General features: G+C 32.1%; 3 protein-coding genes across 3 annotated transcripts; all 3 read right to left on the reverse strand.

Annotated features, from left to right (window-relative positions):
• Nucleotides 1-1,332: 1,332 nt before the first annotated feature.
• Nucleotides 1,333-3,630, reverse strand: LOC114931921 (odorant receptor 49b-like). The gene is made up of 5 exons (XM_029304071.2): nucleotides 3,199-3,630; nucleotides 2,506-2,844; nucleotides 2,012-2,207; nucleotides 1,551-1,706; nucleotides 1,333-1,434 (listed from the first exon to the last, which is right to left on the reverse strand). The coding sequence occupies exons 1-5, from the start codon at nucleotides 3,561-3,563 to the stop codon at nucleotides 1,360-1,362; spliced, it is 1,131 nt and encodes a 376-aa protein (XP_029159904.2). The 5' UTR covers nucleotides 3,564-3,630; the 3' UTR covers nucleotides 1,333-1,359.
• A 925-nt stretch (nucleotides 3,631-4,555) lies between these two features.
• LOC114932053 (4-vinylanisole receptor-like) lies at nucleotides 4,556-7,592 on the reverse strand. The gene is made up of 5 exons (XM_029304226.2): nucleotides 7,220-7,592; nucleotides 6,657-6,992; nucleotides 6,207-6,402; nucleotides 4,781-4,936; nucleotides 4,556-4,627 (listed from the first exon to the last, which is right to left on the reverse strand). Exons 1-5 carry the CDS (start codon nucleotides 7,579-7,581, stop codon nucleotides 4,556-4,558), a joined length of 1,122 nt encoding a protein of 373 aa, XP_029160059.2. The 5' UTR covers nucleotides 7,582-7,592.
• Nucleotides 7,593-9,677: 2,085 nt separating this feature from the next.
• LOC146725255 (putative odorant receptor 85d) lies at nucleotides 9,678-12,007 on the reverse strand. The gene is made up of 5 exons (XM_085483748.1): nucleotides 11,646-12,007; nucleotides 10,779-11,114; nucleotides 10,425-10,626; nucleotides 10,015-10,170; nucleotides 9,678-9,728 (listed from the first exon to the last, which is right to left on the reverse strand). Exons 1-5 carry the CDS (start codon nucleotides 12,005-12,007, stop codon nucleotides 9,678-9,680), a joined length of 1,107 nt encoding a protein of 368 aa, XP_085339874.1.
• Nucleotides 12,008-25,055: the final 13,048 nt, after the last annotated feature.

Raw genomic sequence — 25,055 nt, forward strand, 5'->3', positions numbered from 1 at the left:
TCTATATCCTTCCCATCGACAACCAACAACCCTTCAGTCGATAAATATAGATTCAATAAATCATACAATGTCATGATATAATAATATTATATCTGAAAATACTGTTTCATCAAATTAGATATTAGAAGACGACTACATGGTATATAAAGAATAAAAATAGAAATCTTTAGAAGTCTCTGATAATGCATGTGTGTGTATAATTTTATGTTAATATTATAAATATTTTATACTATTCGAAAATATTTAATTTATTGTTTATATAAAGGTTAAATATGTTGTGATAGAAGATATTGCGTGAGATCGGTGTTCGATTCATTTTTGGGTGAAATTTCAATATCGTGACGGAACTTAGCATATCGAATTGTTTGAAATGTGATGGGTATAATAATTGTCTCGATTTCTCCCATGAAATAAATAATTATTGTAGAGGTAGAAAGCGTACATGTTCACTGATTAATGACACATAAAGTAATAATACAAGAAATTGTATAATGGAATATTAAAAGAATGGGAATGCGATGAAAAGATGGGTCATAATTCTATTTTTAAGAAATAGAATTATTTTTAAAATATGAGAATGCGACTTTGAAATAATCCTCAGTTTGATAATAAAACATTTAGAAAAACCGTCAATTATTTTAAATATGCAATAAGGCTTCATTGCAGAGTTTTGTTAAGTAGAGAAACCTTATTATAAAGCCGACATTATCACCAAGCATGAAATTTGTTATCATATATGTTCAAATATTTATATTCTCATAAAATGTATTTTAAGTTTTTATATTATTTTAAAAAATGAAATAAATCTTCATTGCAGAGTCATGTTAAGTAGAGAAACCATATCATAAAGCCGACGTTATCACCAAGCATGAAATCTGTTATCATATATGCTCAAATATTTATATTCTTATGAAATGTATTAAAAATTTTTATATAATTTTAAAAATTGAGGTAAACCTTCATTGCAGTGTCCTGTTAAATAGAAAAACCATATACATATATATATATATATATATATATATGCTCAAATATTATATTCTTATGAAATGTATTATATATATATATAAAGCCATTATTACTAATCATATTCGCATTTTATTTGTAGCATTGAGCGACTGTCATCGCGTGGGTTAACAGTTTGACAGTTATTCAAAATAAAATTAAGTAAAATTAAATAAAATCATTACACGAAATCAGACAATGGCGTGCGCTTTCGTTGTTCTGGTAATATTTCTAGTTATATATTAATATTAATCAATAATTATATTAATAATAATATTAATGCAACAATTTATTTAAACATTTTCAATTTTATATACACATTGTTGAAAGAATCATATAACATGGAGCAACATCTTTCTATATGTCTTCATTGTTACTCGGATCTTGCATTTGTTGAAGTATGTTGTAAGTCGAATATGATGTCTTGAGCAACTATAATAAATAAAATTTGCTTTTTATTTTAAAAGTGTGTATAAAATATAATTATTGCTTTAAAAAAAAATATATATATATATATGTATAATATAATAATTTCTTTGTGTACTAACACCCACAAACGAATCTAGATTCATAGGTATAACGTAAGCACTGCTAAATTCAATGGGCATTCTACTGCGTATTGCAATTGTTAATAAATCCTTTTGTACGTGTTGCCCCAAAGTAAGCCATTCTATTTCATATAGATCATTTACTAGTTGTAGACTCTATGTTCAAAAATCGACAATATATTTATTAATATTTGATTATAATAAAATAGAAAGATTAATTATAAAAAAAATTTAGTTTCGACATTACATATGCATAATTTTTAGGAATTAATTTTTATCTAAAATTTCATGTTTCGGTATTTGATGTTTTAATGTTTTTCTAAAGTAAAGTGCAGGAAAAAATTTATACTAAATAAAAGAAATATTTTTACTTAGAACATTAAATTATATGTGAATACTAATATAACTAAACATATAAAATTATTGCAACAGGGAAAGAATATTATCTTAAAAGCACATACCTTCAGTTTAACTTCATTCGCGTACCAGCAATACAAAAAAATTTGTGTCAGCATGCATGACATATACATTCCTAATTCAACGAATTTTCCACTCGATTTGGTCAATTGATATAATGTAAAACATACCACCAACGTACTTACAAGGAATTGAAAGCTGATAGTGAACCTGAATTTTTTGTTTAATAGACAAGCAATTCTAAAATCAAAATTATATATATATATATATATATATATAAATTTTAATATATTTTAATTATCGATAATAATATTAAATATATATAATAAAAAATTATAAAACTGAATAAACATTTACGATTTACATATAAATAAAAAAAGTTAATAAAAGATATTTATAGTATATGTAACATTATTCTCACATAAAAAAAGACATTTTCTTAACTTGATTGTAAAAAAATTAAACTGAAATTATGATATATAATTACACAGAAAAATTTAGAAAAAAAAATTTATCAATATTAATGATGAAGACAAACTTAGTTATAAGATTGTGCTGATTGACGCAGTCACGAAGTATTTTTGGATTGCGTGCAATTTTCTTTAAACGATAACTTAATATCTCTATTTGACAGCATATATGTAACAGTAGTCCACAAATAAGGCCATCGCAAGCAACGTGTAAGACAGAGCCAACTGTCAAACTTATTAACTGATGAAAATAAGTAAAATGAAAAAGCGCTGTCGAAGAATAGTAATCAAATGGTAACCACGCTCTGAACGTTAACTTTTTTTTCCTGTAATCCGTGAATAATGATGCTATCGCCGTAGATGCACATGTCAATTCGACCAGAATCATATAATGCAAGGTATTCGTCCTATAAAATAACTGCAGACGGTTTTGCGTTTCAATAATAACTCGATGATTTCTTTAATGCTAATTTTTTTAACATAAAACAGTTTCAATTAAAAGAAATAATCTGCTTTAATAATATACATATATATTTAAATTAATATTTTAGTATAATTTTAGAAAACAAAATATAATAAATATCAATGCATTGCAAAGAAATATTGCCATTTATTAATAAATATATATTTAAGATTTTGAGCACTGAGAATTATAATACTGTATTTAAAAAAAAAATATTTACTCTTCAAATTTATAAAGAATATATAAATTATGTAACTTTTAAATACATAAACAATTAAAATGTTTTCGAAATATTTACTCAATGAGTTTATCAAATCTCTGTCGTATTTCTATTTCGGCTGGTTCTAGTGGTTTACATGGTCCATTCATTAGAATATCTGTTAGCATCGCGATGTTGCTGCGATTTATCAACAAACTAAACATTTTAAAGCAAGAAACGATCATGGCAAGCAGCATGTAGAAATTATCCATGAAATCTTCCGGATTGTCGACGGTCAGAATTATATCCAAAAATTGTGACAATGTAAATGTATTTATCAATAAAAGTATAAAAATTGTATATGCGTGGTACATGAAACGTCTGTAGGATGGAACAGTCCAGGAATTCGGTATCCAACAACCGCAACTGATTAAAATTTTGAATGTAAATTCCAATATGTCCATTTTAACTTCGATTATTTCCCGTTTATTTTTTGCACAAAAATAATAAATTGATATCAATGAAAAGTAATTATTAGATATATGACATTCTCTGCTTTTTAGATTTCGAATGAATATGATTGCAGTTATACTTTACATAATAATTATTTATTATGTAAATTAATTTGCTGGGCAAAATTATGTGTATCTCGCGTTATTCTAGCTATGAATTTAAATCAATTCAGTCAATCAACGTCAAATTACGTCAAATTAATAACTTTAGCTGCTGTAGTGACACTAGGTTTTACAGTAATAATACAACACACAGTGAAATCTTGAGAGAGACTAACGATGTCTATAGCCACGCGATCTTCCGACTTTTCCCCTTCATATACATTGACTTTTATTATTCAAATTGCGAATATATCTTTCGCATAATAATATTTTTATGCATCGACTAAGCAATCGTTAAACGGAGACTTGAGATACTGATTAATATATTATGACATAATAATATCTCATAAGAAAAATGCTTTGCAAAATTAGACGTTAAAAAACCTGGGCTGAAAAAAAAGAAAGGAAAATAAATATTTCAAAATTGTCAACTATTTTTTCTGTCAATTTCTCTTTCTTTCTCTTTGTTGAATGCCAGAAAAAAATATGGAGTTTATAATCGTATATATCGCATCTGTTTATTTTCCGATCAAATGTTTTAATATTATCATATGTCACTTTAGGCTAAACTATATAGAATATTTTATGCATATGTATATGAAAATCAATCAAACCTAAGTACGAATGTACAATAAAATGTAAGTAATGTTAATATACAAATATAATGCAGTTTCGTAATTTTCTATTATCTGTACATAATATTATTATACAACGTAACATATTAATTATATAGCATTGTTACAACACTGAGAAAATATTATTTTAATCTCTGACTTTTCATTGCATTATTTCTATAATATTAGAAATATATTATATATAACAACATTAAATAACAACCTTCTCTATTTACCTTCGACACTTTCATCTCTCATTTGCTGGAGTATATTGTAAGTCGAATATGATGTCTTGAGTAACTAAAATAAATAGATTATGTTAGTTTTAATAAGTTTAAAATTTTATTGAGTTTATAATTTGTATACTTAAGAACAATGTTACACGCAATAATCAATAGTAATTGTATTGTACGGAGCGTGATTACGCTATAAAAATAGATTTATTATACTAACACCCACAAACGATTCGAGATTCATGGGGAAAATATAGGCGCTCGTAAATTCGATGGGAACAGTGCCGCACCTTGTGATTGTCAATAAATCTTTCTTTATATCTTCCCGCAGAGAAAGCCATTCTATTTCAAATAGGTTATTGATCAGCTGCATACTCTGCATCAAAAAATGAAAAAAAAAAGAATATGGTTCTTCATATTACACTCAAGTACAAATATAACAAAAAAGAAAATATTAATCTAGAACAAATTAATTTTGATCCCTTTTGTTATTTAAAAAATTTATATATACATCAGTGTATTAATGTTTTATATATGCAATATATTTTTAATATTATACCTAAGCAAAACAGCGCGCGCCATTGTCAAATTTCATTTGATGATTTTATTTAATTTTAAACTTAAATAATATTCTATTAATTAGTTTTGGGCGTGTAATGTAACAATGAAAATAATTAGAAAATTTTTTAAACAATTATTTTGTCCAAAAAACTCGTAAATTAACGGTCTCCTTTATTTTCCACCCTATCCCCGGCCATTTTTTACATAAATCTTTTGTGATTAAACATCTACGCTTTCATTAGACTCGCGCGAGACTTCATACCTCATACATCCATCACACCGCGCGGCTCACGCGAGACTGATTCCCGTGCAGGGTATCGCGAGCGCGAGCTTGATGGTCACATGACTAGTGGTCACGTGATTAGTGGTCACATGACCAGTGGCCACGTGACCATCGGGCCTACGCTCGCGATACTTCGCACGAGAATCAGTTTCGCGCGAGTTGCGCAGCGTGACAGACGTGTGGGGTGTATTAATCTGATGGAAAGGATATAAAGAGAAAGAGTTGCTTTCGTCGGGCCCGATTCATTATTCAGTTTATGAATCACGTAATTAATAAATATATTTATATGCATGCATTGCAATAATAATTTTATACATGCGTTACAATTTTTGAGGTTTTATGCAAGAATAATATAACTTTACTTTGCGCACGTAATTATATTCGATTAAACTAAACAAAATGAGAAAAATATTGTATATAAAGAGATACATATATATACAAAATAGTTCTCAAACAATACAATAAAAATTTGACAAATTAAAATTATGTGCATAATAGAAATTTAATAAATTAAAATTAAATACATAATAAAAATTCGGGAATTAAAATTATGTACATAATAGAAATTCGGCAATTTAAAATTATGTACATAATTAAAATTCGGCGAATTAAAATTATAGTCATAGTATCAAGCAACTGTCATTGCAAAGATTAATAATTTTGACAGTTGTAAAAAACAATAGAAATGATACCAAAGGAGCGCGCAAAGCGCGCGCTTATGTTGTCTATAGTATGGCATAATAAAAAAAATATTTGAGTAGTAAGATATAAAAAGCAGAAGAATATTATTTTAATACCTTACCTTTAATTTAACTTCATTTCCGTACCAACAATACAAAAAGATTTGTGTTAGCATGCACGACATGTATAATCCTAATTGAATGACTTTCGCATTTGTCTTTGTGAGTTGATATAATGTAATGCACACTACCAACGTACTTACTATAAATTGAAAGGTAATAGTGAATCTGAACTTCTTATTCACCATAAAGGCAAATCTAAAATTAATTTTGCATTATATTATTTAATTTTTATTATAAGCATATAAATGTGATGTTTAAAAAATAGAAAAAAAGTTTCTTTGCAAAATTATGAATAAAATATTAATTACAATATCTTAGAACCTTCTTTGTAATTTTTCTTTCATAGACAACTAATAAAAATACTACTGTGTGTTTTACAATTATATGCAAACAGCAAGAAAAATATATAATTAAAACACACAATGAAATATTAATTAAATAAAACAAACTTTATCATAAGATTGTGTTGAACGACGCAGCCACGAAGAATTTTTGGATTGCGTATGACTCTTTTCAAACGAGAATTCAATATCTCTAGTTGACAGCATATGTGCAATATTAATCCACATATCAGACTGTCGCAAGCAACATGTAGAAGAGCCCCGACAAGTAAGGCTATTAACTGATGAAAGTACATAAAATGAAAAAGTACTGCCGAGGAATAATCGAAGGGTAACCAAGCTCTGTATGTTAACTTCCCTTCCCGATAATCCGTGAATAATGATTGTACCACCGAATATAAGCTTGAGAATTCAACTAGAATCGCATAATGCAGCGTATTCATTCTGTAATTGACTGTAGGCAGTTTTACATTCGCTATTTAATTAATTTTACAATTACTTATTTAATATTCTCTTTAATGTTAATTATTATAATTATTTTTTCTAATAATTTTATCCGAGAAAAATTTGCTGACAAAAAGTTATAAAATTTTCAGATTAAAGAATATATGTGTTATTATTTTACATGCATAATAACAATTAAAAAGTTATGTCGTAATACATATACTTACTCGATAAGTCTATCGAATTTCTGTCGAATTTCCACCTCATCTGGTCCAATTGGTTTACATGGTATATTCATAAGAATATCTGTTAAAATCGCAATATTGCTGCGATTTACTAGCAAACTAAACATTTTAAAGCAAGAAACGATCATGGCAAGAAGCATATAGAAATTATCGGTAAAGTCGTCCGGATTTTCCACTATTAGAATCAGATCCAGAAATTGCGACAGTGTAAACGTACTTATTAATGCAAGTATGAAAATTGCATATACATGATACAGGAGACGTCTGTAGGAAGACGTCCAAGAGTCCGGGGTCCAGCAACCACAGATTGTTAAAATTTTTAATGTATAGTCTAATACGCGCATTGTAATTTTGAATTACACTTATTATCTATTTTTCAAATATGATACAAAATTATTAAGGCTATTAAATTATTCAATTTGCGATGGCCTCGTGTTTAAATATTAGACAAGATTGTGAATACTAGGGATGTGCCGGATATCCGGTAAGAATCCGGTATCCGGCCTATCCGGCCCTTTATTAGTATCCGGCCGGATAGCCGGATATCATTAGTATCCGGCCGGATAACCGGATATCATTAAACTTTGAAAATTGATGCAGAATTCGAGAATCGAGATTCTAAATAATTTCTAATATCAGTGAAAAGTTTAGGATATTCTAAAATATGAGTCTTCCACCATGTTAAGGGATCCTCATCTCTAAGTGACAGAGGTAGCGTCAGGTATTTTGATAACTCTATAAAGGAAATAGAGACGAAACGAGAAACGGACGGACGCACGCACATACGCATATGCGCATACACACGATATCTCAATTTATAATGCAGAGTTATCAAAATACCTGATGCTACCTCTGTCACCGAGAGATGAGGATCCCTTAACATGGTGGAAGACTCATATTTTAGAATACCCTAATCTCAAAACTTTAGTTTTGAAATACTTAAGCGCTCCACCATCCTCCGTGCATTCAGAAAGACTTTTCAGTGCAGGAAAATTGGTTTATTCCGATAATCGAAATAGATTGTCACCAGAAAACGCTGACATGTTATTATTCATCATGAAAAATTTATTAATATTAAATTTTGATTATGATTATGATTGTGATTTGTGAGTAATGTCGAATAAATACTATAAATAGTAAATACATTATACTGGCATTTTAAATTTACTCTAAACACATGATATATGGTATAATAAATATTAGGTCTGGTTCACACGTGTTTAAATAAATATTTTCACTGTTAGAAATTATTACTTATTAGTACCGGATATCCGGTAAATATCCGGTATCCGGCCGGATATTTATAATACCGGATATCCGGCCGGATATCCGGTATCCGGTTTCATATTATTACCGGATATCCGATATCCGGTATCCGGTAATTTTATTATCCGGCACATCCCTAGTGAATACGTACGATTTATAATTACTTATTGTAAATAAATGTCATAGACAAATTATATATGCTTCATTTTGTGTAAATTAACGATTGAAATACTTAGAAGTCAGTCAACAATTTTATTTAACACAACTTCAATTGCTGTAGTGTTAGAATCGTTTTTACAGTAGTATAACTCGCTATAGAATCTTTAAAGAGACTGACGAATGTCTATAGAGTCTCGTAATATCTTGACAGAGATATTCTTCGCTTAATTTTCCCCTTCTCTGATAACTATTTTCATTATTCAGGTTACAATTGTGTTCCTCGAATAATATTCTCATATATCAATCATAAAAAAGTTCTCTCTTACAATTAGATATTAGTTTTATATTATGACATAAAATTTCGTAAAAGTAAAACCATATAAAATGATTTCTTAGCAAGTAGAGTCGGCGATTTTAAATAATTGCATCATTTTAAATAATTGCACCATTTATATGAGATCATATCTATAGCTTATATTTTTTTCTTAGTGCAATATATTTTTTAGAATTTACCCATAAGTTAGTTGATGAATGTATCTTCTCGTAGCAGTATAAATATTTACATCTTACATTTCCTTACTGTTTAAGAATATCTTGTCTATATGCCTATTCGGAATCTCTTTTTAGCTTTATGTCAGTGTTAGTGCAGTCAAATATAATTTATATATTAATATTTTTTAAGTCTCATTAATTTTTTAATTAAGTCAATTAATTTTTTTCAATAATTTCTATCCGCTCTAAAATATCTTCAATACGTAAATACAAAGTGATCCCAATCAATTTTTTAAACAAAGATAAACATGCATTATTAATATATGAATAAATATATCGAGAGATGTCGATTGTGTAATTAATAACAAAATTTAAAACATTTATTTTATATTTATCTATTAACATTATTTAACACAGAGGAGCATTAATTACATGCAATGATTTAACTCATTTTCATATTTGCAAATTCCAAGATTTGTACAAATACGGAATATAAGTATTACTTTTTTATGTTTTTATCATTTTAATTCATTTGCTGAAGTATATTGTAGGCAGAATATGATGTCTTGAGCAACTGCATTAAAGCAAAATTGTAATAAATTAATAATCTATTTCTTAAGACATAAAACTTAACGACATGAACAATAACATGTCAATATACATAAAAATGTTCAATTTACAAATTATTTACATTATTAATTTAGTTGTTAGGTTAAAGCATTAATAAGATTTCATTTTAATCTAATTAAAAATATTCTATTTTAAATATATTTATTAGACCCGTGACAATATATGAAAAAAATTGTATTTATAAATGCAAAATCGATTACTTAAGAATAAAAATAAAATTGTATACTAACACCAACGAATGATTCAAGATTCATAGAGATAACATAGGCACTCGTAAATTCAATAGGTACCATACCGCGCATCATAATTATTAACAAACTTTTTTGCATGTTATGATCCAAAGCTAACCAGTCCATTTCGAACACGTTTCTGATCAGTTGCTGGCTCTATATTTAAGAATATAGAAAAATTTATTTAATAATTTTAGTTACATAAGATAACATAAATATTAAATTATACGCATTATTTTAAATATTTTATTTCAATAATTAATTTATAAAAATTAATTCTCGTAAAGTAGTGTGCTTTGGTATATCTCTGAATGCAATAATGATATACTTTAAAATAGTTGCATAATATAAATAAATTCGATACACCAGAAAAATAAAATCTAAAATCGTGCATATAAAAGAGTGCACACCTTAAGCTTGACTTCATTTCCGTACCAGCAATAAAAGAAGATTTGTGTCAGCATGCAACACATATATAACATTATTTGAACATATTTCGCATTTACGCTCATCTGTGTCAGTTGATGCAGATTAAAACACACTACCAACGTGCTTACTACGAACTGAACGGTGATGATCGATCTAAATTTTTTGTTCACCAGAAACGCGAATCTGGAATCAATTGGAGACACAACTTTTGAGCATCTTTAAAATTATTTTACACCCACAAATATCGTACGTAATACATATATATATATACATGTATGTATGTACATATTTGTATTAAAAGCAATTTTTTATTAAATTAATTTAAAAAAACTAACTTAGAGACGCATATGTGTTGCATGACTGACTCTTCAAGAAAATGCGAGTTGTTTACGACTTTCCTCAGATGACACTCGAATATCTCTATTTGAGAGCAGACATGCATCAATAATCCGCAAATTAGACTGTCGCAAGCGATGTGAAGCATCGATCCTGCCGTTATACTTATCGATTGATGCACGTAAACGATTCGAAATAGCATCGGCGAGGAGTAATTAAATGGTAACCATGCTCTGAAAGGTAGTCTACTCTTCCTGTAATCTTTGAACACTGATGTTGCTATTGCAAATGCACATGTTATTTCGACCATAGCCGCGTAACAGAATGTGTTTGTCCTGTTAAATAGTTGTAGACACTTTTGGGTTAATGTTTTCAATGATGTTAACTTTTTATTTAATAGCTTTTATATGTGCATGTATTTTCTATATATAATATAAAATCGTTTTATAATTACTAATCATTTTCCGTATAGCACAAAATATTAAAAAAATTTTTTAAAAATATTTCTTAAAAGATAAAATAATTCTCGACAATATTTTTGACATAAATAATATATATTTTTAAATTTATTTTTAATATGTTTTATGTCCGCTTTTTCATGTTTAAAAAATATTTTTGAATATAGATTTAAACTAATATTTCAAAAATATGCATCAAATATTTAAGAAAATATTATCTGAGCGATAAAGAACATTTTAAAAAATATTTTTAAAAGTTTTTTTAAAATATTCTAAATTATCACAAAAAATTTTTAAATCATTTTAAAATATTTCTAAAACTATTTTAAAATATTTTATAAAAATATTTAGAAATATTTATTGAAAACATTCATAATATTTTGTGCTGTATGGGTTTGCAGTACTTACTGTATAAGTCTATCAAATTTCTGTCGAATTTCTATTTCATCCTGTTCAATGGGCTTACATGGTTTCTTCATTAGAATATCGATCAGCATCGCAATGTTGCTGCGATTTCTCAATAAACTAAACATCTTGAAGCAAGAAACGATCATGGCAAGCGTCACGTAAAAATTATCGGCAAAATCGTCGGTGTTGTCGACGTTCAGAATTATATCCAGCACTTGCGACAACATAAACGTATTCATTAAAAGAACTATGCAGACTGTGTATACATTGTACATAATACGTTTGTATGGTGACGTCCACGAATTGGATGGCCAACATCCGCAAATGGTAAGAATTTGAAATGTGAACGTGAGAATGCTCATGCTTTTTTTTCTTGTCCGATAATATTAAAAAATTATGATTATGCGAGAATACTTTTGTAATAGATCTTATATATCTTTATTTTTAATATATCATTAAAAAATCTAATTATTTCATTTTATTTGTCACACTTCTTAAATTTCTCACCATAATTTACGAATACATGATTTTTAATTATTAAGATTAATAGTAAAATTATCACGTATAATTAAATTTTGAGTTAAATTGTCCGCACATCAAGTAAACGAAAATAACTAATTTTTAACACAGTATATTATTATTTGTAATTTGAAATTTTTATATTAAGCGCATTGTAATAATAAAATATGACAATTAATTCTTTGCAACGCGATGAACGAGAAAATTTCACTGATGTAAAGAGTCTATTGATCTAAGAGTTCATCAATTCAATTTTTTCATCTTCAACTTTCGCTTACGTATTCGTGAATTCATTGTATTATTACGATGATATAAAACTTTTGCGTTGTGGAACGATGTCTTTCGTGACTGCTTTAAAATACATATCTTATACATGATGCGAAATGCAATACTACATTTATGTCTAACTCTGACTTACAACTCAACGTTGTCCCATACAAACTATCAATTATGGTTTAGCCATATGAAATCTTTATGCAGACGACTTTATATACGTAGCTTTTAAATTATATTTAATTTATTGCTGTTATACGAAGATGCAGTTCAACGTTTTATCGTGTTCTAATACTTATATTCTTATATATTCAATTCTTAGTCGTCTATTGTTATTACATCGTCATCTATTGAAAAAGAAAATACAATTTAATAACTATATAATTATTTATATAATTTTCGCAACAAAATGTGTATCAAAAAATTAAAAAAGCATACACAATCCTAAAAACAGCGTAAATAACAGTAAGTTATAACAACAAATATTTTATATTAAGTTAATTTACTGAAATAATATATTTTACATTAGATTGTATTTTAATATTGTACATGTATATACATAAATATATAACATAATTGAATATATATAATAAAGTTTATCAGAGCATATATCAAAATAAGAAAAAAATGTACCATTGGAATACATGCTTAATAATACATTTTATAATAATTAAAATTAGTTAAATTATAAAATATATTATTAATATAGGTTTCACGTTTAATAGTAATAGCAATACGCGTAATTATTGTATGTATATATGCACTGCATATTTAGAGTTTTTTAAAATTCTCCATTATATATAATTTTACTAAAAATTTACAAATTAAAAAGATTTACAAAAAAAATTCATTAATTTTAATAATTTTAATTTAAATTTCTAATTATCTAGCACCAGTATTATATATTTTTTATCAATTCATGATATCAAAAAATTAACAGTCGATTATTTGTCGACCGGAGGTAAAAGTACCTTAGTAAGAGTTATTGATCCAATACTTGTCGGTTACAAGATGTGAACGAAAAAGCTTGAAGAACATCTGGTAAATTTGCCGGCTGCTAATAACTCGTTATATAATGATAATAAGTAAAAAATCTATAAAAAATAACTTAAAAATGAAAAAATAAGACATATTTAAATGGTAAAAATATATTTTTAAAAAATATATAATATAAACATAAATGTGTGTACACTTGTATGTATGCATATGTGTTCATATAATTTTAGAAAATATTTAAAAAAAAGATATAAATCTTATATACATCAAAAATATAAAGGCACTTTGCGCTTATAATTAGTATTTCAACATTCAACATAAAACTTATTGTTAGTATAAATCTAGTCTTTCTCAAATTTAAATACAAAAATTATTACTTTAATTTTAAAAATGTTATTTAGAATGTTAGAAAAATTGATGCTAATTCTTGATTATTGTTGAATATATAATTATTTAATATTATATATCTACTGATAATTTATTTAGTTCAGATTAAATTACATTTTATATTTTTATATATTGATTTATAGTACATTCTAAGTTCTTTGTATTTTTATGTATCTCTAATTATTTTTGTATAAATCGTTAAAATATTTTATATATAAATATAAATATAAAATCGTTAATACAAAATCTATGACTTCCACACAATTCCTTATGAAATTCGCCAACAGATGACTCCATATTTTCAAATGCTCGTAGACTACGTATATTATATCCAGATCTCACATATATTCTTACCACAGTTAAACATTAATCAACACAAGAAATCAATTTTTTTACAAAGATTAATTTGCGCGAGCTAACGCTTCATACGTTAATTATTTTTAACTTGTACAAAGTTAATATTCGTATTTTTCAAAATTAAAATTACTTGCGTAAGGATTAAAATCCACCATAATTATGCAAATAATTATTCACTGTCTAAAAACTATGTTAAATGTTTAGAAATGAATAATCGATATTGTAACAACTATATTTTGGAGAGCTAATATTTCGCATGGACCATAAGTCAAGTGTGTCCTGGTTAAAATCGAGATTTGTTATCGACCACATATAAGCGTCTCATATATCACATGTGCACGGGATGGCCGTGTGAAATTCCAACGAGAGGGCGAAGACAAGGCGAAAACCCGAGGGGGTGAATCTGATCGCACCGAAAGAGTCGGGGTTGTCAGCGTTACGATATAGGGTCCGTCCTTATCTGCGAAATACAGGCAATGTCTCCCTGCTCTTCTCTGGTACTCGATGTCCTTCGTGTTCGTTGTCCTAAGTCCAGGAGAGAAGAGCGAACAGGATACGCCATGATGAATCGGCCATATTGCCCTGGACTGTTCCGAAAGAGGGTTGATCCTGCTTGTTCACTGTTATTTTGTTACATATATACAGGGTGTCCGGTAACTAACGGACCAATAATTAAGGGCGGATTCTCTGGCCAATTTGGAGACGATTTTTCCTTAGCAAAAATGTTGAGGAGTCAATAATTTTCGAGTTATAAAGCGATTGAAAAAAATGGGTTTTTTGAAAACTAAACGTTTTGGAGTTAAAAGTCTAACATAATTACATTCTTCAGTTAATTTCAGGTGGAGTTTATTATAATAAAATTTTAATTTGAGGCTTAGTTATAAAGATACATAATGACAAATATTGGAAAGTTGTGAAAAATGATGATCTTTTTCAACATTTTTGCTGAGGAAAAATCGTTCCCAAATTGACCAAAGAATCCATTTGTAATCGTTGGTCCGTTAGTTACCGGACACCCTGTATATTCTTCTCTTTGGTGGATGGAAATATTTCATATAAAATTTTTAACGAGCTAGTATCCTATCGTTTATTTGACAGTATATTTTTAAATAAGATCAAGGTTCAAAGATAATTTTCAGAAAAGGTCTATTTTCTTACCTGCTTCTATTTTTTCAAGTTGTCCCTATTTTATATGTACAATAAGCATTATCTAAAAACAAACCTCTATATCTATTGAAATAAATTATTAAAGCTCATAAGTAAACTTTAGATTAAAGTTTGAAAAAAAAGGTTACGAATTTTATGATAAAATTATATTGTGGACTGTAAATGTCTCTTTCAAATTTTTTTTTACAAGATAAGGAAATTTTGTAACGTTTATGATTATAATATTATTTTCCACGATATTACTTCCAGCGTAGGAGAAGATGACAAATCACCTTATCAGCAGCAACGAACGTGACAATCTCGCATGGAAACCGATTCTCTAAGAATATGTATCTTTTATATTCTCGAGTCACGCTTTAGCATCAGTTATGACCACAACCGACGGATTTCATATTCGTTCGAGCTGCACGGTATATACAGAGTGTCTCAAAAATATCGCATTTCTATTTTATTTCGCGCGCTTTATATCGTCTTCTCTCCCTCGAACAATTTTTCCCATTTGCGATTCGGGATTTATTCGAATCTCGAGAGGAAGAAAAACATCTTCTCGTTCGTTTAGCGGTTCGTATTAATATTTAACGGGCCGGGTATTACAAAACGAGATTTGAAATTCTTATCTCGCGTTTCTTGCCTCCGGACTCGTTTCCCGCGGTTTTATTCCTAGGTCGGCCACCGGGTATAATTAACGAATCCTACCGTCTGGCCGGCTCCTGTTGTCCTTAGTGTGAACTTTACAAGACTTATATAATGCATGCGTAAGAAGAATGGACCACCCATGTAGAGAGGTCTCTCTCTCTCTCGACTCGGCCTCGAGTGCTCTCTGGGGTTGCGCGCGCGGACGAAGCACTCCATCAGAAGAAGTAGTCGGCCGGACAGCATACCGGGTAGAAAATGACACCAGTCTTGAGATGCGCGTTTCGTATCGGTCGGATCGAACTCTCGAATCTTTCTCGAACGCGAAACCGCGTTTTCCCCTTTCGCATTTTTGCGATAATGTGGATCTCTCGCGGCGATCCTGACCTGCGTTTGACGGAAATTTTATCTACAATATGATGTGTGGAATATTTAATGACAAAATATATACGCGCTAATTCTTTTTCTTACATTTGTTTTCAATTAAACAGGATTATAATTAAACTTTTCGATGATACGTAATTTTATTTTAGAGTTTATTTTTATCTTGAAAAAGGTCTCGAGAAATAGAGCTTCTTTGTAGATTTAAAATCTACCATTTATATAGCTTCTTACAATCGCATATACAGGGTGTCTGATACATAAAGAGTCACGCCGAAAATATACAAGTAGATCTCGTTATTTGGAGACGAGTTTTCCTCAGCAAAAATGTCGAGAGAGGCCATTATTTTTTGTTGAGGCCATTTATTTCATGTTCCCAATTTTTGCCATCGTGTATCTTTATAAGTAAACCTTAAATTAAAATTGTATTAAACTCTACTTGAAATTAATTGGAGAATGTGGTTTTGTTAATATTTTATTTTCACGAGGCTTAATTTGCGAAAAATCCTTCATTTTTAATCGCTTATAACTCGAAAATGATTGATGCCTCAATATTTTTGCCGACGATGATTAAAAAATTCTCTATATATATCTCTATATTTCGAGTAATTTTAAAAATTAAATATATATGTTGATAAATTTAATTTAAAAAATTAAATTTTTTGATGCAGAAAGAACAAGACTTGCCGAGGAAAAAAAATACTTTCCGGAACGCTTGCGAACACGAGGAGGAATCCCACCGTACACGATTTTCGAAACACGTTGTATAATGCAAACCTGTAGAAAGTACACCTGAATAACGAGACGCGCTGCTATTCCTTCGAGAAGAGCGGCAGAGGTCGAAGATTTCAGGTCACTACGTCTCGAGAGCATAATGCATCGCAGCGAGGGAAAGAGTTGTGTAAACGAACTTTCATGAACTTCCGAAAGTCGTCACATCTTCGCTGTCGTTCCCATCCACGATTCTTTCGTGCGTTGGCGAAGCGCGCAGTTTGTACAAGTAACGATATCAGTAAAAGTTTATAAATTCGCGTGGACAATAAACGGGAGAGAGAGAGAAAGAGACTTACTTTGACAGTTTTGACACATCCAGTTAGGTGAATCTTCGAGACACCTGATAAAATAATATCCAACTGCGTTTTCTCATTAATAAGTGACGATAAATTGTACGTTTCACTCTCAATCTGTTCCAACTTTTTCTCAAGCAGAAACGGCTTTTCGATACACGGAACCCGAAATGCGTGTGGTCTTCCGAAGGTGTTAATCGTCTGACTCGCTACCGTGTTGCTCCTGACCGGCCCTTCAATTAGTACATGCCACACATGTTTCGAATCTCGTGATACAGCGTCTCAGTCTCACAATTTTATTGTCAGACATACAAGTTTACAATAAATGTTTAAAAAAAAATTCGAAAAAATCTTCTGTCAAGTCCGATTGTATATCTATCTTTATCTTTATAACTTTCATATTTTTTATCATCTTGTGCAATAATTACTTATATTATTGCGATTACTGCAATTTTTGGAAGATCACTTAAGTCATCTTTTAAGTGACAATTTACTCTTCTTTAAGGGGATGCTGCCGTAGTTCTGTTTTACCGACTTTAAGTTAGATTAGGTTTCCTTTTTATTGAATGTAATTTATAAATATTTATTTGAATATAATTAATTAATCTCATTTTCATTACTTTTGTATTATTCTTTCATGTCTATTGGAAGCGCCACATTTTGTGCACAAATAAACTGCAGAACTTTTGTATTAAATAACTATTGTATTACACGTGCAGGCAAAGTGGCACTTTGTGTGCGTGTTTTCTGTACGGAAAGCGGCCGATTTCCCACGCCGCCATCTAGCGGTGAGTGAATAAGCCGCATTCAAAGCCATTGCCTACGGCTGAGCCGCGTTCAAAGTCATTGCCCACGACTAAAGCCGTGGACAATACATTGCTCACATACTCGCCTCCGCACTCGTGACCAATTGTCAACTTTCCGCACTTAATACACAATATACTATTGTTATGAGCCGAAAATTGTAATTTTTTAACTTTTATACGAAATTACAGCGCTCCCCGTTCATTGCTATCAATACTTTAATTGCGAAGAAGGATTTTTTAATTTATGTAACCAATAAAAAGAAAACCCCTTGAACTCAAAGTCGGTAAAATAAACCTGGTCAGCGTCCCCTTAAACGTTCGCAAATTAATATAGACAGTACTTGATTTTTATCAGCTTCACACGCGTGCGAGAACACAATCCGAACGAGAATGAACATCGGAGGCGGCGAAATCGCCGTGGATTCCGATGCCGGATAAACTCTTTAATCAAACACGGCGAAGCCAATCGTGCGCAAATCGTCTGAATGAGCTTGCTTTTTTGTTATAGTTTACCGGTCGGGCACCTGTCGCATGTGTGCGCAAAGGGGTGTGTGTGTATGTTCGGATCCAGAGATGGAGAACGTAAGAGGAACGAGGTGGAGAAGAGACACAGAGAACGAAGGGAGAAAGTGGGGGTAGAAGTGCACACGAGGAGAGAGAGAGAGGAGGAAGAGAGGATAGAGGGTGAACGGAGGAACACGTGGTTCTATTTGCAAAAACAAAGTTTGCGCGGGACAAACACGGGCAGACACTAGCCGGTCTAGTCGACTTCGGGGTCAAAAGCGCAACAAAGACTCAATTGCATTTCGTTCCCACCCGTGTGCGCGTGGAATTCTCTTTTTTCTGGCCCAGTTTTCTCCTTTTCTCACTCCCAGTCCCTACTTCCCCATCGCACACTCGCTAATCGAATGATAAAGCGCCGTTGAATGTCACCGACTGATCGTCCAAGTTTCGAGACTTCGGAGATTTGTGTGAGATGGGATCGTAAAAAAAAATTACCGTCGAAAACTTCAGAAAAAAACTTTGACATTCGAGATATAATTGATCAATTGTTTGTCGAAAACATATACTTACTTATATATAATTTAATGTATATTTAAGCATAAAATCTTGATAATAATTTGCACACAATTTATACCGCATTTATTAGCTTTTTAACGAATCGTCAAATTATTTATTAGATTAAAAAAGCATCAGAGAAGATTGTTGCCAAATAATTAATTATTCGTGTATTAACATATATTCGGTAGGCAACCATCGTAAAGTTCTGTTGATCCTTATTTCGGACACGTTTACCCTTCTATCAAACTACTTCACGCTATCACAATATTGTTATCGGCTGCACGGGAGTGTCATAATGGATCTCAAACACTCGATTTCTCATCTCAATCTACGTTGTACATGTTGCCCCGAAATATCCCGTAAACCGTACATTCTACGTGAAAAACCAGAGATAAAGTAATAGAAAATAATCTTTCTATTTTCTTTCTCTCATAGAATCTTTAGAGCTTTTTTTTATAACCGATCAGCGTAAGATGGGATCTCTTTCGTGTACAAAATTTTCCCGTACAAAATTTCTAATGAAAACACAATATTATACTTTTATAGTAACATAGCATTTTAAGTAAATACAAAAATTGGATTTCTGTATTTTTCACATTTGTCCACTGAATTCATATTATATAAAAATTTTTATGAAAACGAAAAGATATGCAAAGTAATTCGTCATAAATATAAAAGTTGTTCCTTACGTGTATGTGTATCATATAAAAACATTATTTTTCGTATTACAAATTTTTTTTGTATGAAAGCGAAAAGATATGCAAAGTAATTCGTCATAAGTAAAAAATATTGTTACTTATGTGCATATAAAAATATTATTTTTATATATGATGCACACACATGTAAGTAACAATTTTTATATTTATTTATCGAATTACTTATCATATAAAAATATTATTATTTTTATATGTTAATAGAGACTCCGTATAATGCGATGAAATTTACATATGGCGCCAGTCCTTTTCTCTTGATCCAAGTAGATAGATATAAATATATAAGAACGGATGTGTGTGTGTGGTGCCTCGGAGCCTAAAACGGTGCTTAACCTTCTGCTTAAAGTGGTTGTGCCTGGTCGCTTTGATCTCATTCACAGAGCGCTTTCTCGTGAAAAAGGTTCCACATATATTCAATATCCATTGTGCGCGAAATCGTTTGCAAGCTCGACACCACTCTTAAATCATGTCAAACAGTCCAGATTCTGAAATAAAAATAAATAATACCGATTAATCTCGAAATTCGGATTCTATATAAAAATTAAGTTTTTATTTTTTTCCTCAAAAAATAAAACTTGCTGGATATTTTCCATTAATAAAAGGATATTTATTTAAAATATTTAAAAAAAAAATAAAAACTTAATTTTTACCTCCCTCTTTAGAAAAGTGTATAACTCCTCAGAGAGGGATGTAAGAGTCATTTCTCAAAATTTTTAGCACTTATTTAGAAACACCCTGTATAATGGAACGTTTCGTTTAATTTCCTCGATTAAATTTTCCATCTGCGAAATGTAGAAAAAAAACAGAGCTCTTCTTCATTATCATCAACATACTTAAGAAAAGAGACGAATCTGAATCCTTCCTCTTGAGATCTCAAAGCGAGATCTAATGAAACATGCAATTTCTGAAAAATACTTTCGGCTGAGCCCAGGATTCTCAAAGCGGAACGTCATCGTTGCATTACCGGGGAATTTTCAGCGCATAACATCTTCGCGGAGCATAACATCTTCAGGGTCGTCGTGCGAAAACGCGACTCGAAGTCGAAAGGAGAGAGAGAGAGAGAGAAGCGGGAAAAGGTTGGCGGGATGGATGCGCTGATGAGAGACGGAGGCGGAGGTGGTTGACGGTGGTGGTGTATGCCGCGACAAATATTTGCCTGTCAACAGAGAGAGGCTCGCGCTACCATCCCGCTCTATCCCTTGTGCGCGCCGCAAACGACATGCATAGCCGAGAGGGAGGAACCTCAGGTAGGTATGGGAGAATACGGCGGCCAAACGAATCATAAAAGGGGCCCGATTGAGAGACAAAAGGGTTTCGGCACGGAAAGACGAGGAAGATAAGAACGCGAAGAACTCGATTTTCCCAGCCGACCGTTTATCAGCTAAAGCATCGTGATAAGCGGGATCTCGAAGGTGTTTGCGTTGCTGGCCGCTGAAGGAGAACCGAACACTAGATGAGAAAAAATCGTGAGAGCGATGCGTCGCATTTTTATAATTGTGTGTTTTAAAATTGACAGATGTCGCAAATTTGTCTTACTTTTTGCTCAATTTATAGTCAGGCATTCCTTGTCTGCAAAGAATCTGTATAAAAATTAAGCATTTGCTCTGCTTTGGAATAAACACTGAAATTTATTTGCACACTTAATATGAAGAAATAATATAAAATAAAAAATTAAGGAAGAACAAAAAATATAAGAAACAAAAAAATTGTAATTATATACGGCCCATAGACAAAATCCCTCCAATTTTCTCTTATCCATAGCAATATCTGCGATTTAATAGTATATTGTATACTATTTTGTATTACAAGTGCAGGCAAAGTGGCTTTGTGCGCGTTTTCTGTGCGCGAGGTGGTCGATCTTGCGACGGCACGATGCGGGAATAGCCGTGTTCAAAGTTATTGTCCACGGCCAAAGCCGTGGGCAAAGCATTGCCCACGGCTTCAGCCGTGGGCAATAACTTGAAACGCGGCTAGATGGCGGCGTGGGAAATCGGCCGCTTTCCGCACAGAAAACACGCACACAAAGTGCCACTTTGCCTGCACGTGTAATACAAAAAATATATATTTATCAATAAATTAAATTTCCAAATTCCCCTCTATCAAAATAATAATTACAACAGCGCAGAAAGATTCTTTATATATTAAAGACACAAACTCGGTATCGAAAACAACCCCCACGTCCGATCTATATATCGGGAACGGAAAGTACTCGCGTGGGTGGAGGAAGAAGAGAGCGAGTCTCTTCATTCACGTAGATCTTTTTGGACGAGGAGAAGAGCGAATGACACGAACGGAGAAAGAGTGGGTGCAGAAGAGGGGAAAAAGATGGCCATCTACGATCCTTTCCTCGCTCGTTCATTCACTTACTCACTCTCCTCTCTCGCGTTTCTATTCTCTCTCCTCTCTGTGTGCTTTTAATTTACCGGGCGGCAGGCAAATGTTTGCGCCACTCCCCCTCGATCGTACAACCCGTCTCTCTCCTGTTCTTCCTCCTTCTCCACCTTCGGGCCTCCGGCCGCCACTTTCTATTCCCATCCGTTCTCTCTCTCTCTCTCTCTCTCTCTTCATCCTCTTTTCACCCCCTTGCGACCGTTTTGCACCCTTCTTTATCGTCCCGAATATATTGACTGACTCTGACCATCGAGAATCTCCGCGCGGATAGAAGGAAAACGAGAGAATCCAATGGTAATCTAGATAATACACCGAGGTCACTTATCAAGGAATCACCGTATATATATCGATCGCGATAAGAGACGATGGAAAGAAAAAAATCGTGGCCGGTCAACCGGTCGCAGTTTTTATTAATCGCGAATGAGGCGATAATAAAAATCTCGTTCTATTTTTTTTATTTTTAAATGTCGAACAAAGCTGAAGAAAAACGATAAAATCGGTCATCAACTGCAACGTTCGGCAAATTGCACTTTCCACTTTGCGTTCAATCCTTTGCGCTTCGAAATTTAGGAAAAATTATTTAGCCCTGCTGCTTGGAAGGGAGGCCAAAACTGGCCCGAAAATCTGTGAATTCCAGTAACCCGAATTCCGTATATATCGTTTCATCATACACACAAGGAGGATCGCGAATTTTAACCGCACGCACGCTCGCGTTTCACTCTTGTGGCTTTTAATAAATGGCATAAAAACGAGATCAAATATTTAATCGGGAAATATTTGAGTGCCTATTATTACAGGGTAGTGGCGCGGCATAGATACCCGTTGCGACAACCCCATGGTGCGCCTCCGCGCCGCGCCATTCCGTTTATGTCTGGCAAATATACATAGTTGTCGCGTTAGATATACATAGACATCCGCGCGTCGATTTAAAAGCGAGACATCGGCCCGAGCAAGCTCCACTTTTCGCTCTTCCGTGCTTTATTTTTTTTCTCTTCTTCTTCTTTTTTCCCTAGTATAACCGGTCCACCGTGCCGTCCTTGCTCCGCAAAGATACTTGGGCTAATTATAGTGTTTGGAGATGAAACTGAATAATGTATCGGCCGATTGAGAGAGTTGACAAATTTTCGGAAAAAGGGCTCGCGGCTTTTGCGGCGAAGATGACGTGAGTTTCTGTCTTATTCGCGATCAAAATATGAGGAATTGAAAATCGCATAACTGTTTTTCGAAGAAGAATTTTAATTAATTTTTGTATAGCGCGTTTATATATAGCTTATTAATATTAATTAATTTATCCCTAAAGTCATTAATACAAAATACATTCGAGAGAAAATATATAAAAATACCTTTACATTACAATTATCTATGATTGTTTAGATTTTAATGTGCGACACGTAATTATTAATACATCATCACACTAGCGGAATATACCCTCATTCAATATTAAGTGCCGGTCGACGCTTTGCGCTCATACATATAAATTGTTATGAAATATATATTAATATAATAATATGTCATTTGCATTAACATTATGCAGTTTATAATTTTATAATTCGATCAGTCGTCATTTTCGCGAAGGAGAATATATACCTAAATATTCACCGTACATTTACCAGAAATCTCGTAGCGGAGGACTTCCGCTATTACCGGCCTGTGCTGCTTTTTTCCACGGCGTTCACGTAAGGGTGGCGTCGCGGCGTAACCTGGGAGATGCCGGTCGGGCAAAATATTTGCGCTGGGCAAATGAAGCAGGACCGTGTCGCGTGGGAACTCAAAAGATTCCGTCGCGAGCGGTTTACACACGTCGGCGAGGGAGGACCGGACACACGAAGAGGCAAATAAATTAAGCGGCCCGGTCCCGCGCAATTAATGCCCGCGAACGACACGTCGGCCGACCGACGTATAACACACGAATGTTCGGGGGTCCGTCGTCGTATATACAGAACTTCAGGTGAGGCAACCCGTAATTGCGCCACGCGCCAACGTCCTGATATACGGCGCCTAATGAGGGTGGTCCTTCACTCATTTGACCCTCGTTTTCCCTCGCGCAGCGGGCCACGTGACCGGAAGCGAAACGATGGACATCGAGGACATCGCGGGCACGTGTCACACGACGTAATAATTAACCCTTCTATCGATGAACCAGAATACCCCGATGCAACTTTAAAGGTGTGCTGGCACTTTTCTCCTAAAAGGAGCTTTGTATTTTCAGAAATCTTCTGAAATATAGCGGAAAAATTATTCGGCACCCAGTAGCTGATATAAGAAAATTGTCACAATGGAATGTGTCAAGAATAAGCAATTGGAACCCAAGTACATTGATAAAAAAATTGTATATTGACAGAAGGGTTGACGAACGTTAAGGCGCCATGTACAGTATTTATCCCGTTCATTCGAAGAAAAATCTGTCAAATTTTCACCCGAGCTAAAATTGCACCTTTATTCATCCTAATTAGAGATCGGTTAAAATTTAAAAAAAATGCAAATTCTCTCTCTTTTCAATCAATCACGATCGAGTGCATTTTTGGGGGATCGAAAAACCCCGCGTAGCGACCAAACCTTACTAAGGTACACCCACATAAAGTAAAACAAACTCAAAGTTAACACGCGGATAATTACATCGCGCCGATCATCATAACCGGCGGCTCGATTGAACCGAAA

Source organism: Nylanderia fulva, unplaced genomic scaffold (assembly GCF_048542155.1).
Source record: "Nylanderia fulva isolate GAGA-0341 unplaced genomic scaffold, ASM4854215v1 Scaffold10, whole genome shotgun sequence".
NCBI classification, from domain to species: domain Eukaryota; kingdom Metazoa; phylum Arthropoda; class Insecta; order Hymenoptera; family Formicidae; genus Nylanderia; species Nylanderia fulva.